Below are 14257 nucleotides of genomic sequence, written 5' to 3'. Positions count from 1 at the left end.
GAGATCAGGTTTAAACTGCCCATGAGTTGCATAAAAAGTATGATTTTTTAATTAGATTGTAATAAGGATAGGATATTGTAATTTCCAGGTTAATCACTAAAAGAGTAGTAAAAGAATGTGTAGTCTGGTGTTCTTAAGCCTATTATCACTGAAAATGTTGAAAAGCTTATTTCAATTATAAAAATATGGCTAGAAAATTTTTCTTAATCTCCCTTTTAGAAAACTAATGGCAATATTTCATTTTATGAAAAGATTTGCTTTAAAATGCACTCAATATTGAACATTTTTAGTCAATAAGAAAGAGCTCCTACATGTCTTGAGATCGAAAAGCATAGTAGCAAATACCATTCGGGGAGAAACACAAAATAGAGAGAACACGATCCTACTGTGTAACCTAAAACTCTTCCAAAATGGAACACACAATTGAAAGGGTGCAGAGACCCATTTACACTGGCTTAAGTGAAAGCCTATTTAATTCAGGATCCACTAGATTTCATGCCTAGGAAACAAAAGAACACTGATACAAAGATCTTTCAGGCTACAAGCTGGAGCTCTGGAATCGGAGAGACCCATCTTAGCTTTTCCACTTATTAGTTACATGACTTGGACAAGTTAGTTAACTTCTCTAGGCTTCAATTTCCTACCATTTAAAATAATAATGGTGGCTGTCTTATGGACTCTCAAGAATTTAGATAATGTATGCGAAGTGTTGGGTAGAGTGGCTTTGTCAAAGCAAATGCTTACTACTATATTTTAGCTAATACTGTGCTTATCCCAAGAGCAATTATGCCCCTTAGGGGCCATACCTGTCATACTGAATGTTTGTGTCCACCCCCTACACCAATTTCTATGTTGTAATTTATCCCCAATTAAATGGCACTTGGAGGTAACTGGTCATGAGGGTGAAGCCCTCTTGAACGGATTAGCACCCTTTTAAGACAGCAAGACAGCCCTCTGTAAACCAGGAAGAGGGTACTCACCACGAACTGGACATTGCCAGCACCCAGATCTCTGACTTCCATCCAGCCTCCACAATTTTGAGAAACGCATGATTGTTGTATGGGCCACCTTAGTCTAGTCATTTGTTCCAGCAGCCCAAACTAGGACAGCTGCTCTATGTAAGGGATCTTCAAAGAAACAGAATCAACCAGGTAAGTGCATATAGAGAGAACAATTTACTTTAAGGAATTGGCTCATGCCACTGAGGAGGCTGGCAAGTCCCAAATCTGTCAAAGGGCCGCTGGGGCAGACTAGGAATTCAGACCTGGGTTGTTGGTTCAGTCTTGAGTCTGAAATCCACAGGGCAGGACAGTAGCCTGGCAGGAGTGTGACAGGCTCTGTTTTTGTCTGTCGCTGTTTGGATGTTGCCAGCTTCTTCAGCACCAAGACAAGGACATGTGAAGCAAAAAGAAAACCCAGAGAACAAACCAATTATTGCCTAGATCCTGAGCTCTCTAGCAGGTCTGCCTTTTTCTTTGTTTTACATGTGATGTCAGGTTTTCTAGTTTTACTTAGTGGGAGAAATAGGGGGAAAAACACATCTACCCCCTCTTCCCAAAGGCGGAAGTGTTCGGATTCTTTTTAAATGTAGCTGAGTGTTTCCTTCTGTGGCTTTTGGGCTTTAATATCATATTCAGAAAGGCCTCCTCTTGCCAGTCAACAGTTCTGATGGTTACTTCTAGGATTGATCCTTTTTCTTCACATTTAAATCTTACCCATTTGGAATCACCCTGTGACTAAGTAGTTGTAATTTATGAATTAGCTAGCAACATTGCCCTATATTTTCCAATTATGTACCTCTCTGAATTACTCGTTTTTACCATTTAAAAAGATGCCTTCATCTATTTATAAAACTAGAACTTTGTCCTTCAAAGATATAGAAACTATGCTAGAGCTAACTTATGGGGGGAAAAAATCTCCTGTTTATGTTACATTTTATCTATGCAAAGGATCCTCTGATAGTACAAGATATATTAGAATAGTAAGACTGTGCTAACTCTTCAGGCCCTATTTTTTTTTTTTCCCAATTTGATTTTATTTATGCTACTTAAATTTTTTTTAGGCCCTATTTTTGATAAAAGTTTCTTAATAACATATTGAAAATAATTCAACATGGTAAAAACAAAACAAAACTGGATGACCATCTGTTTTTATGGCATTATAATGGCTGGTTTAGCTCAGTGGATTGAGCGTCGGCCTGCGAGCTAAGTGTCGCTGGTTCGATCTTCCAGTCAGGGTACATCAGAGAAGGAAAACTCTGACTCCAAAAAACCTCCGCTGCCTTGCGGCATACCTCTTCAGGGGAAAGGCTAAGGGAGTAAACCCCGACAGAAAATCCGGAGCCGGAGTCCCTAAGGCGGTTTGACGTTGTAGTCAACACCGGCAACTCCTGCGGCGCACCTGAACCCAAGCTGTATCGACTCCGTCTTTCCCTTGGACCCTTCAGCTGCGAAGAGAGGGGGGGTCTGCTGCATGGGCAACAGCAGACCCTCCATATTACCCTGCCCAGGCTCTGTAGCTTCAGCGTCATCGCAAGATGTCGATTCAACACGGGAGGAGACAGATACCATGTCACTCCCGAGTCGGACTGCACAGCCATTCTTGGCGGTGCAGATAGACTCTGAAGAAGCTACACCATCGTCTCTCCAGACGGACGGCTGCCGACGATAACAAAGGAAGGCATTATAACCAGAACCAACTTCATTTTCTCTTACACACCATTTTCTGACCACCCCTTCCCTAAAATTCATGGAAAGTTTTGATGCTGACAGTTTATATAGGAAGTCCTCTTCGTCCAATGTAAAAGTTCCTATTTATGTCAGTTATAGCTGTGTTAGAGTTCCAATTCACATCAACATTCATTTCAATGAAGGAGAAAATTACCTCTACATTGCCACATTTCTTGATTTTCTTATTTCCTTTCTTAAAAAAAAATAACTCTCCATGGTATCCAAAGACAGGAACTGTGATGCTATTTCAGAATGATGTCAACACAAATGTGAATAAAAAACAATTAAAAATCAGGGAACTCAGGTGAAAAACACATTTCTGTGTATTGTATTGTATACTATCCCAAAATAAATTTGTATCAGTGTGCAGATAAGGTACCTTGATGAATGGAGGCTTGCCATGACCGACAAGCTCAGACAAAAATCTGCCTGATGCATTCCTGAACAGTTACCACATTTACTCTCATAGAGTCTTCCTAACGCAGCTTAGTATAGGGTGTTCAGAGGTATGTGTCTGGGACTGGGAGAAAAGTAACTTTTCTCTCCTTTTAAGGAAAAAGAGAACCAGCAAGAGAGAATAATTTGATCAGTGAAGTGAGAACTCTATTTTGATTTGTGATTATGCACATTAAAATAATTATTACTTTGTTCTCCAATATTTGCCAAGTTTCCTAATATTTAAGTTATCTAATATTTGCCACCTCTGACAGCAATAAACTATGAATCAAGATGTGAGTCAGTTTTATTAATAGGCACAATTTATTTCACAATCAACACAAGAAACTATGAAACACAGTGCTATCTTCAGCTATCACACTGTTTAAATACTGCACACTCTAAAAACCGATGCCAAAACATTCTATAAATGACAGTTATAAATCGGTTTCTGAACAGAAAGGGTCACATGAAAAGCATATAGGAAGATAGAAGTCAGCCTTTCAAGTGGAATATGGCACATGAACTAGGACAATGATTGTGGAAACACTATGCTTAGCCATAGTTAATCAAAAACTTCATGACACATTTCTTGTAATGCACATGCTGAGGTAACTCTGGCAATGCCTTAGCTCCTTCTGGGGGATCTGGTATTTCTGAAGGTACAAACACTGTATGTAGATAAAACATCACTGCAGGAAGTACATAAAGTTTAGACTGCTCAATATAACTTCTATAGAAAACTATAATTAGTTGAACTATGGCAAAGAGCCTTAAACACACAGCTTTCCTTCGTTTCGTTACATCCTAATTAAGTAGAACTTCATTAGTGTAAATGCTACTTATATGCATTTTATTCACACGAGTTATGATTTTTTTTAAACCACCCACCTCTGTAACTGTAACATTTTTCTTTCTTGAAATTCTCCTCTTTCCTATACCTGTTCTACTTGACCCTTTGTTCCCTAGAGCCCATATTTCTTCATTAAGGGGATTTTTTTCCCCTTTGAGAACAATTGCTGGAAAGCTGGCCTCAGAAAGGAAGTAGAAATGTTTCTCCTGTGTTTTGAAAAATAGATTTTTCCTGTAGGAATATTTGTCCCATTATAGAACAGAAATCAGTAGAAATCAGGGCATGGTAGACGTAGCTTTGCTGGAAAGCATCTATTCTATGAAGTCCTGCCACGGCGCCATGCGGGGGTCACAGGCAATGGGGACACAGTCACGAGTTTTCCAGCCACTGCCAGAGTGAGGGCCATCCACGCTGGCACGTGCTCTGGCTTCACTCCTCAGATGCCAGAGGACCTGCAGCAGCATCCTGTGGGCATTCCAGCCCAGCTTCGCACTGAAGGGATTCTTTCTCCCCTTCCAGGGAATCTTTAGGGTCACAACCCTCTTGGGAGACAGGCGTTTCAGTCTCTGGCTGCTCTTCATTAACACAATTAGAGTTGTCATCGAGTTTGCTGCCTGATGATGAAAAGAAAAAAAAGTCATTTTGTTATCATGTGCCAGACACTCTTCTAAGTCCTTTCTGTTATTATTTCATGTTCAGAACTGCATGAGGTAAATTATTATCGTTATTTTATAAAAGAAGGAAACTGAGAAGAGAGGGGTTTGCTAACTTGCTCAAAGTTTCACAGCCAGTAAAGCCACAAAACTCCAAAGCCAGGCCTTGTAATCAGGACTGTGGTCTGGGACCTGACCAAGTTAGCATTCGAACACAGGTTTACCATGAGTTAGCCTGATGTCCGCGGGTCAACTGTCCGTACAGAGTTGTTTCCTCACCTACAGAGCTGGGGATAATGAAACCTATTCTGCATTTGTGGCGGCTAAAGGTGTTTATAGCACTTAGAATAGTGTGTGGCACGTGCTGATGTTTAACAAACAGGAATTCCCACTCTACCGGCAATCCTATTCTTTCTCACGTGATTTGTACAGAACATGACCAACTGTTATTCGCTGCCCTCGACACACAGGATACAAGTTTCATTCAGAAAACAGGAGAAAACATGGCTGTCAGAAAGCCTGACCTATTCTCTGAGCAGTTTACTTACACAAATTAGATTTAATTTTGTAAAAATTAGCCAATCCCACTAATAGTGTTTCTCAACCAAGTGGTAAAGGGGACATGATCCCTCGAGGGGTGAAGGTATGAGTGTTTAGTATCAAAGTCACCTGGGCAACTTTTTCTAACTACATGCACTCTGCAAAACGTATGATATACACCCTGGGGCGCGGCATAGGATTGGGGGTGGTTCCTCCCACTGATATGCAAACCACTGCTGGAGTAACTCAGTTTCCGACGAAAATGAGTCATATACTTTATGAGGGAGGGAGAGGAAAAATACTATGGAATTCACTGCTCTGACAAGTTGTAGAAATATAATCTGTGCACTATTAAATCTGCAATTTAATTGGAATTCACAAATCTGCTCTAATTGCACCTGTAGTTCTTTAGTTAAGAAATTTAAAAGCTCTACAACCTTGAAGTCTTTGGGTAGCCATTAGGGGAAATTTAATTATTCCCATGTTCACAGACCTTGAAATCCTTTGCAAGCAGAAGTAAGTAAATACTTATTAAGAGTCCCACAGTTCTAGGGCAGTCAGCAAGTAGGACGTGAAATAAAATCAGAAGTTTGTCTTTCGTTGTCCAACAATACCTAGGCTGATTATATCCTATATGTTATCCCCCAAAAAACAAGAATTCAAAATAGGGGTACATCTGAGATCACACGTAAGTGGGATACTTATGCTAGTCACCCTCCAGTTTTGTTGCTCCCCAGAAAAGACTCCGTTTCTGGGGGCCCTGTGTTAACATCATCTATCATTCCTCTCCCCACAAAGAAGCAGTATCAGCTCAGCTTTTGTATACATACTGTTCTCTTCACTCTTTTCTTTGGCAGCTTCCAATTGTTGTTTCTCATAAATGTCCTTGAGATTCTTACAGATTTTCTTATGTGCAAACCAGTGTGTTTTCTGGCAGGTTTGATCGCAATATATTACCTGAAAGCAATTGTAGGCTTATTTTCATTTCAGGAGCTGTAATTGCAGGATTTTTCAAATTATGGCATTAAATCAAGAACTAAGCTGTAAAAATGTTAAATTTTCTATATTTTGAAACCATGATGTGTGTATGTGTATTAATTTATAATTGTAATTTTTAGCTTACACTTTATAAAACTAATGGATATGTAACAAATGGTCTACCAAAGTCTCTTAACAAACGACTGAACTGAGAACCTACTATGTACCAGAATTGGAACAGTGCCAACTGTTGTCCCCGAGGAAGCTGGGGTTGAGAAAGAGCAGGATGGGGCAGCACATAGGGAGTCAGACACATATCCCAGTACAGGATGTAACAGCAATGGGAACACATGGGAAGCAATGACTCACTCTAGCTGGAGGAGTCAGTAGGCAAAGAAATGGGAAAAGCACTCCAAGTGCAGGGAGTATCTTGTACAAAACTGCAGGAAAGGGGAAGTGAATGACATGTTCCAGGACAGCAGGAAGTTTGTGTAAATGAAGCTTAGACTTCTATAAGATGATATGCCAAGCATTTATGGCAGCCCCTTGTACATTAATGGTGATGTAGATTGTATTATGGGCCCTATTCTTATTCTTCCCTGCATTCACACACTTGCCCATAAGAAAACTGACTTTAAATTTTGCCATGTGGCTTGTTTTGGCCAAAGGAATAAGATATATAGTGTGGCAGTTTCAAGGCTAGACCTCAAGAGGCCTCATATATGTTTCTACTTGAAGACTTAAGACTTCTGCCAACACCACGAGAACATGCTCGGCCAGGCCTGCTGGTCCCAGAAGGATGAGAGACGCAGGGAACAGAAGGGCCCTGGCTGAGCCCCGCCAACCACAGCATGGGAAAAATAATGATTATTGTTCTAAATACTGAATTTTGGAGTGTTCTTGTATGCAGCAATGGTTAACCTATACAGGCGGCCTCATTACATTCTCACAATTCTAGCCCATTCACACGCAAGGAAACTGAGACTCAGAGAAGTAAGTAATTAAAGGAGACCAAACGGTGGAAGTAGGTTACAGCAAAATGTGATGGGTTACAGAAGAATATGCTGAAGAATGACAACCTTAAAAACAACAGGAAATTAACACCCACAGAGTAACGCAAATGTACAGACACATGGATGTGCGCGATATCTGAATGTGAGAAAAACAAGCAAATGTTATTGCAAAGAATTATCTTCACGATTGGTGACAGGTAGAAGGGAGTTATAGTTTCACGAGAAAGAGTTGATGAAGAGATTGTAAAGTCAATATCAGAACATTTAAGATCATGTATTTATAAATTGTCCTATTCTAGGTTCTCATATCTGCACCAGCCCCTTATTTTCTCATTCATTCATTTATTCACATCCTTACTTTATTTGGGGTGGTCAGCACAAAAGTTGGGGCAGCCTGGGCATTTGGCAAAAGACTGGGCACAGAACTACACTCATCCTTAGTTCTCTTCCAAATTATTTTTAAGTATTCGATGCAATACTTTATATCTTATTTATTAGAATTTATTTAAAAACTAGTGTCAACCATTATATTTACAGAATATTAAAACTCAATTATTAATTTGGATAAAATCTAAAGCAGATGTCAATGAACTTCATTCTTACCATTTTGCATACTGAGCACCTTTTACTTGCTCCCTTTTCTCCACAGGTGGTGCAAAATTCAACATCCACAAAGCCCACCTGACCAGTGATGGCTTGAGTAAGTACAGAGAATGCAGTGGGATCATCACCCTGCATTGAGTATAGAAAGGATAAAAAACACTCTAAAATCACATGAAATACTACAGAGATGACACTCCATGAACAATGCTGTCCAGAAGCAGACACGGAAGAGACAAAATCATTAAGGCTAAAGATTACAGACTTTATCTATGACAAAATGACAAAGGTTGAATACACCTTTTTCTACACAAAGTATATGGGAGGTAAGTCGTGGTTCCAAATATTCAAAGAGAAAAAGTTGGCTTTCTTCTATAGTAAAAGTACTTTCCGATTAGGATTATTCAATAAGCCCACAAAGATTTCTGATACAGGACAATGGACTCTGAGCGGGGTTTTCTTAGAACATTGCTTTACCCAGTCTGTATGCTCAAGATACTAGATATTTAAGTTACTATATTTTACCAGGAATGAAGCAGGTGTGCTCAAATGATGCTGTGCATCAGAGAATTTGTTTAAAATTCAGACCAATCTGCCATCCCATACCTTCTAAATTAGAATCTCTAAGGATGTGGTGGGCCATGACCCTGCTTTATTACAGATAATTCTGAAACATACTAAAAGTTTGAAAATTTCTGGTACTTAATGTTACACTAAATGCTTATTAATCTATGTAATTTTTTTTTTTTTTTTGCCTCAGGAGTACTGAATCAGACAATAATTTGGTCCACAAGTCAACAGATTATAATATTCTGAACAGATTTATAACTGTTACATTTTAATGTGCAAATATTTTTTCACAAAAGTGACAGACATATTCAAACAACACCCCACCTCCACCCCATGGAATTTTTGTGGGAATCAGAACACATTCTCACAAATGTAACCAAAGATAAAACTAAAGGCTCTTTTGCTGGAAGCATAGCTATTAATGTTGCTTCAGAAAAAAAACTGATGACACAGCTGAGTAACCACATGGGATCTTGTCACTCACTACTGGATGACAAGAACTCTTTCTTGCTACAGAAAATCTTATCTACTTTGTTAAATAAGAATCTGTTTAGGCACCAATGCTCCACCCATGGAAGACATTCAACCTAAAAACAAACAGGACACTGTACTCAATGTGTCCTACAAAATCAGAGACACGATCTAGCCTTCCAGAAGTTAAAATATACACTAGGAATTAATAAAGTGAAATAGGTTTAACAGTATAATCTGTTATAAAGCTGGAGCAAGATTTCTTAAGTGTACCCATGCTTCACACTTCCTGCTGAACTCTGTGATAGAAAGAAGCCAGAATTCCATCCTAGACAGAGGGAATCAAAACTTCTGCAGCAGCCTTGGCAGGGTGCCTCAGTTGGTTGGAGTGTTGACTTGCACACCAAAAGAATGTGGGTTCCATCCCCGGTCAGGGCGCATTGGCATTTCTTTCTTTTTCTCTCTTTTCTTTCTCTCTCACTCCCTCTCCCCCAACTCTTTCTTAAAAAAAAAAAAAAAAAAAAAAAAAAAAAATCAAGTCAGATGAGGATGAAAAAATATTTTTAAATAAAAAATTTAAATAAAATTTTAAAAAGCCCTCTGCAGCAGGCCCTGGCATCAGCACTGTCAGACAGGGCCGTGGTGGTCTTCGTGGGAACGGCCAGAGAAGCACCGTGTTATGGGAAAAGGTTAGCATTGCTTCAAGGCTATGAACTTGCACTATCACAGAACCCATCAGGAAGTAAATAGCGGCTATCTGGGATACTCAAAACCACAAGCATTCCAGATAAAGTTTTCCAGAGAGCAGGATATGTCACTCTTAAAGAACAAAAATGTCTAAAGAGAAATTTTTCTAAAATGCGTTAAATCCTACTTTCTTAATAAACCTTTTCTCCGTGACTCAGGTCATTAGGATGAACAATCATTATACTCCATAAACTCTAACTACAGTATTGTATGATACAGGGCTAAGATGATGAATTGCTGACCTCTAAACTGACCTGCTTTAACTTTTTCAAAAGTACTCTGGGCTGCTATTTTTAGTTCTTCTGTTTTTCCCCTTGAATACAGAATGTCAACTACCACTTGTGAGTGCTAGAAATACCCCATAGCAACCATTGCTAGTTATTTCTCTGATAGCCATTTCCCCAACTTCCTTACTAACAGAAGCATGATTTCGTTCAGAACACCAGTGTTTAGACCAGCCAAAAACATTCATTTTTTTCCAGATGCCTGTGTAGCTAAGAGTGGTCATGCAGCCCAGGCAGAGGGTTTCTGGGACAGCTTGTCTCCCGGCTGTAGACACCTTTCCCTTTCTGCCTGCCTGGGATCCCAATGTGAGTTTGGAGGAAGAGCAGCAAATGCCTGGCAACCGTGAGGTCATAAGCCTGAGTACGAACATCTACACAGCTGAAGAGTATTGAGTGGGAGAATGTTTGGGTCCCCCACTTATTTATTTTTGAGCCACTGTGCCAGATCTGGTCTGCCTACTTTGGGGATTCTGAGTATAATAAATAAACCCTTATTTATTTAATTCATGGTTGGCTGGAGTTTGATATATACAGCCAAAACACATTCATAATTAATAAACCAGCCTTATAATTTACGACCTCTAATCTTCCAAAAGCTTAAACACTAAGTAGCCAACTATATTAAAAAGGGTAAGACAGCTCTATGGGAAATCATGGAGAATTCTCATGCATAAATCAATGCATGAACTTCATTGAGAGCATCTTGTCTGCTCAGGTGTTCCTTATTTCATGGTTCTGAGCAGGTGAAGCCTCAATGTATGAAGGAGCACCTGGAGCCCACTTCCAGTCCTGATTTTCACCCTGAGAATGACGTAACACTTACAGGTGGGAGAGAAGAACCGACATCACCAGATGAAGAGAGGAAGCCATGGACGGGACTAGTGTCAGGATCAAGTTCTTGACTAATAGACAACAGGCTGATAAAGGATTTTACTGATGTTAATAAAAGCATGGCTTGTATAGACAAGATGAAGAAAAAACTATTCAAAACAGTGAAGGCAGGGAGTGTCTTATGAAATACTGCTTAAATAAACACAGGACAAAAGGGCAATAAGTAATTTAAAGAACAGAAAATAAAGTTAAAATTTACTTTCCATAGCTGCAAAATATAAATACCTTTTTTTTAAAGAATGGAAAATGTAAAGTCAGAGGCAGTAAGGTGGAATACAGGAAGCTGGAACTACTTTGAGATTGTTTACCAAGACATAGAGTGAGCCATGACTCATCCCTTCACATCTCCGCTGACCAAAACCCTCCTGCCCCGACGATCATCGCCTGCCTTCACCCAATGCGGGCTTCGTGCTGGCTGTTCAAAAGCTGCAAGTGAACATGTGTGTACCTGTGTTACATAGTAGATGTGTTCCCACCTTTACAGGTATTGAAGATGCAAGTTTTCACTGTAACCACATAGGGAAACGCTGTTTATTAAACCACAGGCTCCATAAATGGAAGAAGAGGAGGGAAATGGATAAACAGAAACAGGTTAACAGGCAGACCTATCTTCACATTTGTTTCTGAAATTTTTCTAAAATAATAATTAGTCCCTTTATTAAATAATTAGTGCTCAAGAGGACGCGCCTTGAATTGTACCCAATATGCTAACTAGGTCTTGGTGACAGGTGACTGAGTTACTGAGAGCTTACGATTTCCACGGGGGCGATGCTGCGCACCAGCTGCTGCAGGAGCGTGGCTTCACAGTAGGGGAATTTCCTGATACTTTCTCGGATGAGCTTTTCTTGATATACCGGAAAGCCATCAGAAGGCCGGCCTTTCAACAAGCTGAAAGGTAGTTTTAAAAACATAATTGCAGTTGAATCACTAAGTATTCCCTCCGAGTGAACCCATGAACTTCATGTCATTCCTTCTTGGCTATTTAAGATTTTCATGGTTTCTTCAAATCACGATGATTAGACTCAAATCAAGCTGCTATTCTCCCTCTGTGTTAGGCGAGGCATTATCAAGTTTGGGGCCAGGAGAGGTATTTATAAAAGTGGCGCCCACCTTAAAACACACTAAACACTGTTATCAGATTAGCTAGTTACTTATTACCAGGTCAGTTATTTGTACAAAGAATGAAAACGCTCATTAAGTCACACCCTCCCAACTTAGTTCACTTTTCTCAGTAAATTGTAGGAGAACTTGATCCCCGGTGGTCAGAGAACAAAGGTAACACACAGCTGTCCCAGGTACAATGAGGGAGACACACTGAGCGCCATCATGAATCTAGAACACCACCTGTGGCGTACCATACCGTTGCATGTGGACATGGGCTACGCTCTAGCAGTGTATCTTACGCATGCTATCTAACCTCTCCAAACCGCAGACTCCTCACCCGTGACGGCGGCTGACAGAAACATTACGAGAAGTATAGAACAAAATAATCAGTCTACAATCTTAGTATAAAATTATCCCGGTTTCTTACAGACTAAATGAGATCCCAACTTTAACAAATGCTGCTAAAATGCTTAAACTTTAAAATCCATACGAGGCTTCATATAACAAAACATTTTCCATTTGAGTGTATTTTATACGTGACATGGCAGAAACAGTACCTTTTGATCAGAGTGTCCAGTTTATTCTCTCCGTCTTTTAAGAAGTTAATACATTTCTGAAAGATACAGCTGATGTAATGCATTTTCACAGCCAATACTTCATTCATGTCTCTCTGCTTCATACACTTCTCACAAATCAAATCCATCACCTTGTAGCATTTATTCAGAGCTCCCTCTTCTGCCAGCAGGGGATTCTCATTTATAAGCATCACGATCTGCAAGAAATTCTAGAGCTTAGGAATTCCATGAGAGACTTTTCCATGTAAAAATTAGGTAGTCAAGTTTTAGCTGATTTCAAAAGATTACAATATTACTTTTAATTCAAATTAGAATATAAATGGCCTGATCAAAGTTATAAAACTAATACAGAGGGACCCTGATAACTGTGGAATCTCTTGGAACTCTGTATGTCAAAGTTATCATGTGATCTGCATTTGCCTACCTTTTATATATAGAATCAAATCAACAAGCAATCACTACTTTTAATTAACTTTACTGAGCTTTAGAATTTCATGGCTAGAAGAACTACAACTCTCATTAATTACTATTAACAATAAGGAAATGAGATTTTTATAAAAATAAGTCTAAAAATAAAGGGGTATTACTTTAACTACATTTCTCTGTAGAAATTTTCCTAATATGCTCTAATCATTCATAGTAATAAAAATAGATCAAAGAGGAAAGCAAAAATAGCTTTAAAAGGAAGAATATCAGAACAATTAAATGTGATGCATTGTGAGTCCCAAAGTTCCTATATATGCACAAATTAAGCTAGTGAGGTATATTTTTTGTTTTTTACAGGCTTTGTTACAGGGTAGATTACCTGTTGTAGGTGTGCATAGGACAGCTGTAAAAATCCTGTGACATAACAGTTAACGTAAACGTGTGTAACATGGGCAAAATCGTAGGCAGAGAGCAGAATGTCAGTATTTGTTACAGCTAAATACCTACCCTGAGTAATGTAGAAGTCAGGGAATCAGAGGTAGCAGAGTTCATGAATAAGATCCCTTTTTTTAGATGTAAAAAAAAAGATAACTTGTTAAGTAAAACACAGGCTTAGTCTCCTGCTTGGAACTTTTATATAGATGAAGTGTTCTTGTGAAATTAAAATATGATTTTTCCTCATTTTTGACACTACTAGATTGATATGTAATTTTGTATTTTACTTAAAATATGGCACTTGATATGGAAAAATTAGGAAGAAAAAAGATCTCACGATCCTAAATATGTGTACTTCCACAAAAGATGGGTTTTTTTTCACCGTTTTAAAAGTGTTATTCTTTTACAGTTGTCCCAGTTTTTCCCCCGTTGCTTTCCCCTGCCCTGCATGCATACTGAAAATTAATTTTCATCCATCTCTAATCCCATCATCTTGATATTGATATTACAGATTGTATTCTTTCAATTGCTTAATTTTAAAATTGACTTTGATGACAACCCTCTTATTGTCTAAACTTACTTGCCATAGCTCTTCTGGTTAGGACATAGAAGTATAAAGTACTAATTTTTTTTTAAATTACAGTAACTTAGGGCAGGATTTAGGGACTGCCCAGGAGCTCTGGACTCAACGTTGAAAACCTTTAGGAGAAGAACCTCAGATTTCAGACCAGGCAGAGCTACATAAATATGCAAAATTATTAAGAAGAAACACCTCTGGATTTAAATGTAATTGCCACTGCCTTACCAACAGTAAGTACTCTGCCAAAAAATGGTATATACTAAATGGGTATTTCTACTGTAAAAGAAACTAGCTTTGGGGAGATCATACTGTCGTCTTAGGAGCAAGAATGGTGGTGCATGACCACACTGGGAAAGAGGAGGATGGAGGAACA

General features: G+C 39.0%; 1 protein-coding gene across 3 annotated transcripts in view; it reads right to left on the bottom strand.

Moving 5' to 3' along the window:
- Positions 1-3453: 3453 nt before the first annotated feature.
- Positions 3454-14257, bottom strand: part of ANKMY2 (ankyrin repeat and MYND domain containing 2) — a 32542-nt gene continuing 21738 nt past the window's right edge. For all 3 annotated transcript variants that reach the window (XM_090287143.1, XM_090287144.1, XM_090287142.1), the window contains exons 6-10: positions 12426-12640; positions 11517-11652; positions 7805-7933; positions 6041-6167; positions 3454-4631 (exon numbers count right to left, since the gene is read on the bottom strand). In XM_090287143.1, the coding sequence (XP_090143269.1) occupies positions 4447-4631; positions 6041-6167; positions 7805-7933; positions 11517-11652; positions 12426-12640 (792 nt within the window). In that variant the 3' untranslated portion in view covers positions 3454-4446. The remainder of the gene's footprint in view (positions 4632-6040; positions 6168-7804; positions 7934-11516; positions 11653-12425; positions 12641-14257) is intronic.

The sequence above is a fragment of the Furipterus horrens genome, unplaced genomic scaffold (assembly GCF_987537825.1).
Source record: "Furipterus horrens unplaced genomic scaffold, mFurHor1.1.pri manual_scaffold_9, whole genome shotgun sequence".
Lineage (NCBI taxonomy): Eukaryota > Metazoa > Chordata > Mammalia > Chiroptera > Furipteridae > Furipterus > Furipterus horrens.
This window is presented reverse-complemented; position numbering and strand designations above follow the sequence as displayed.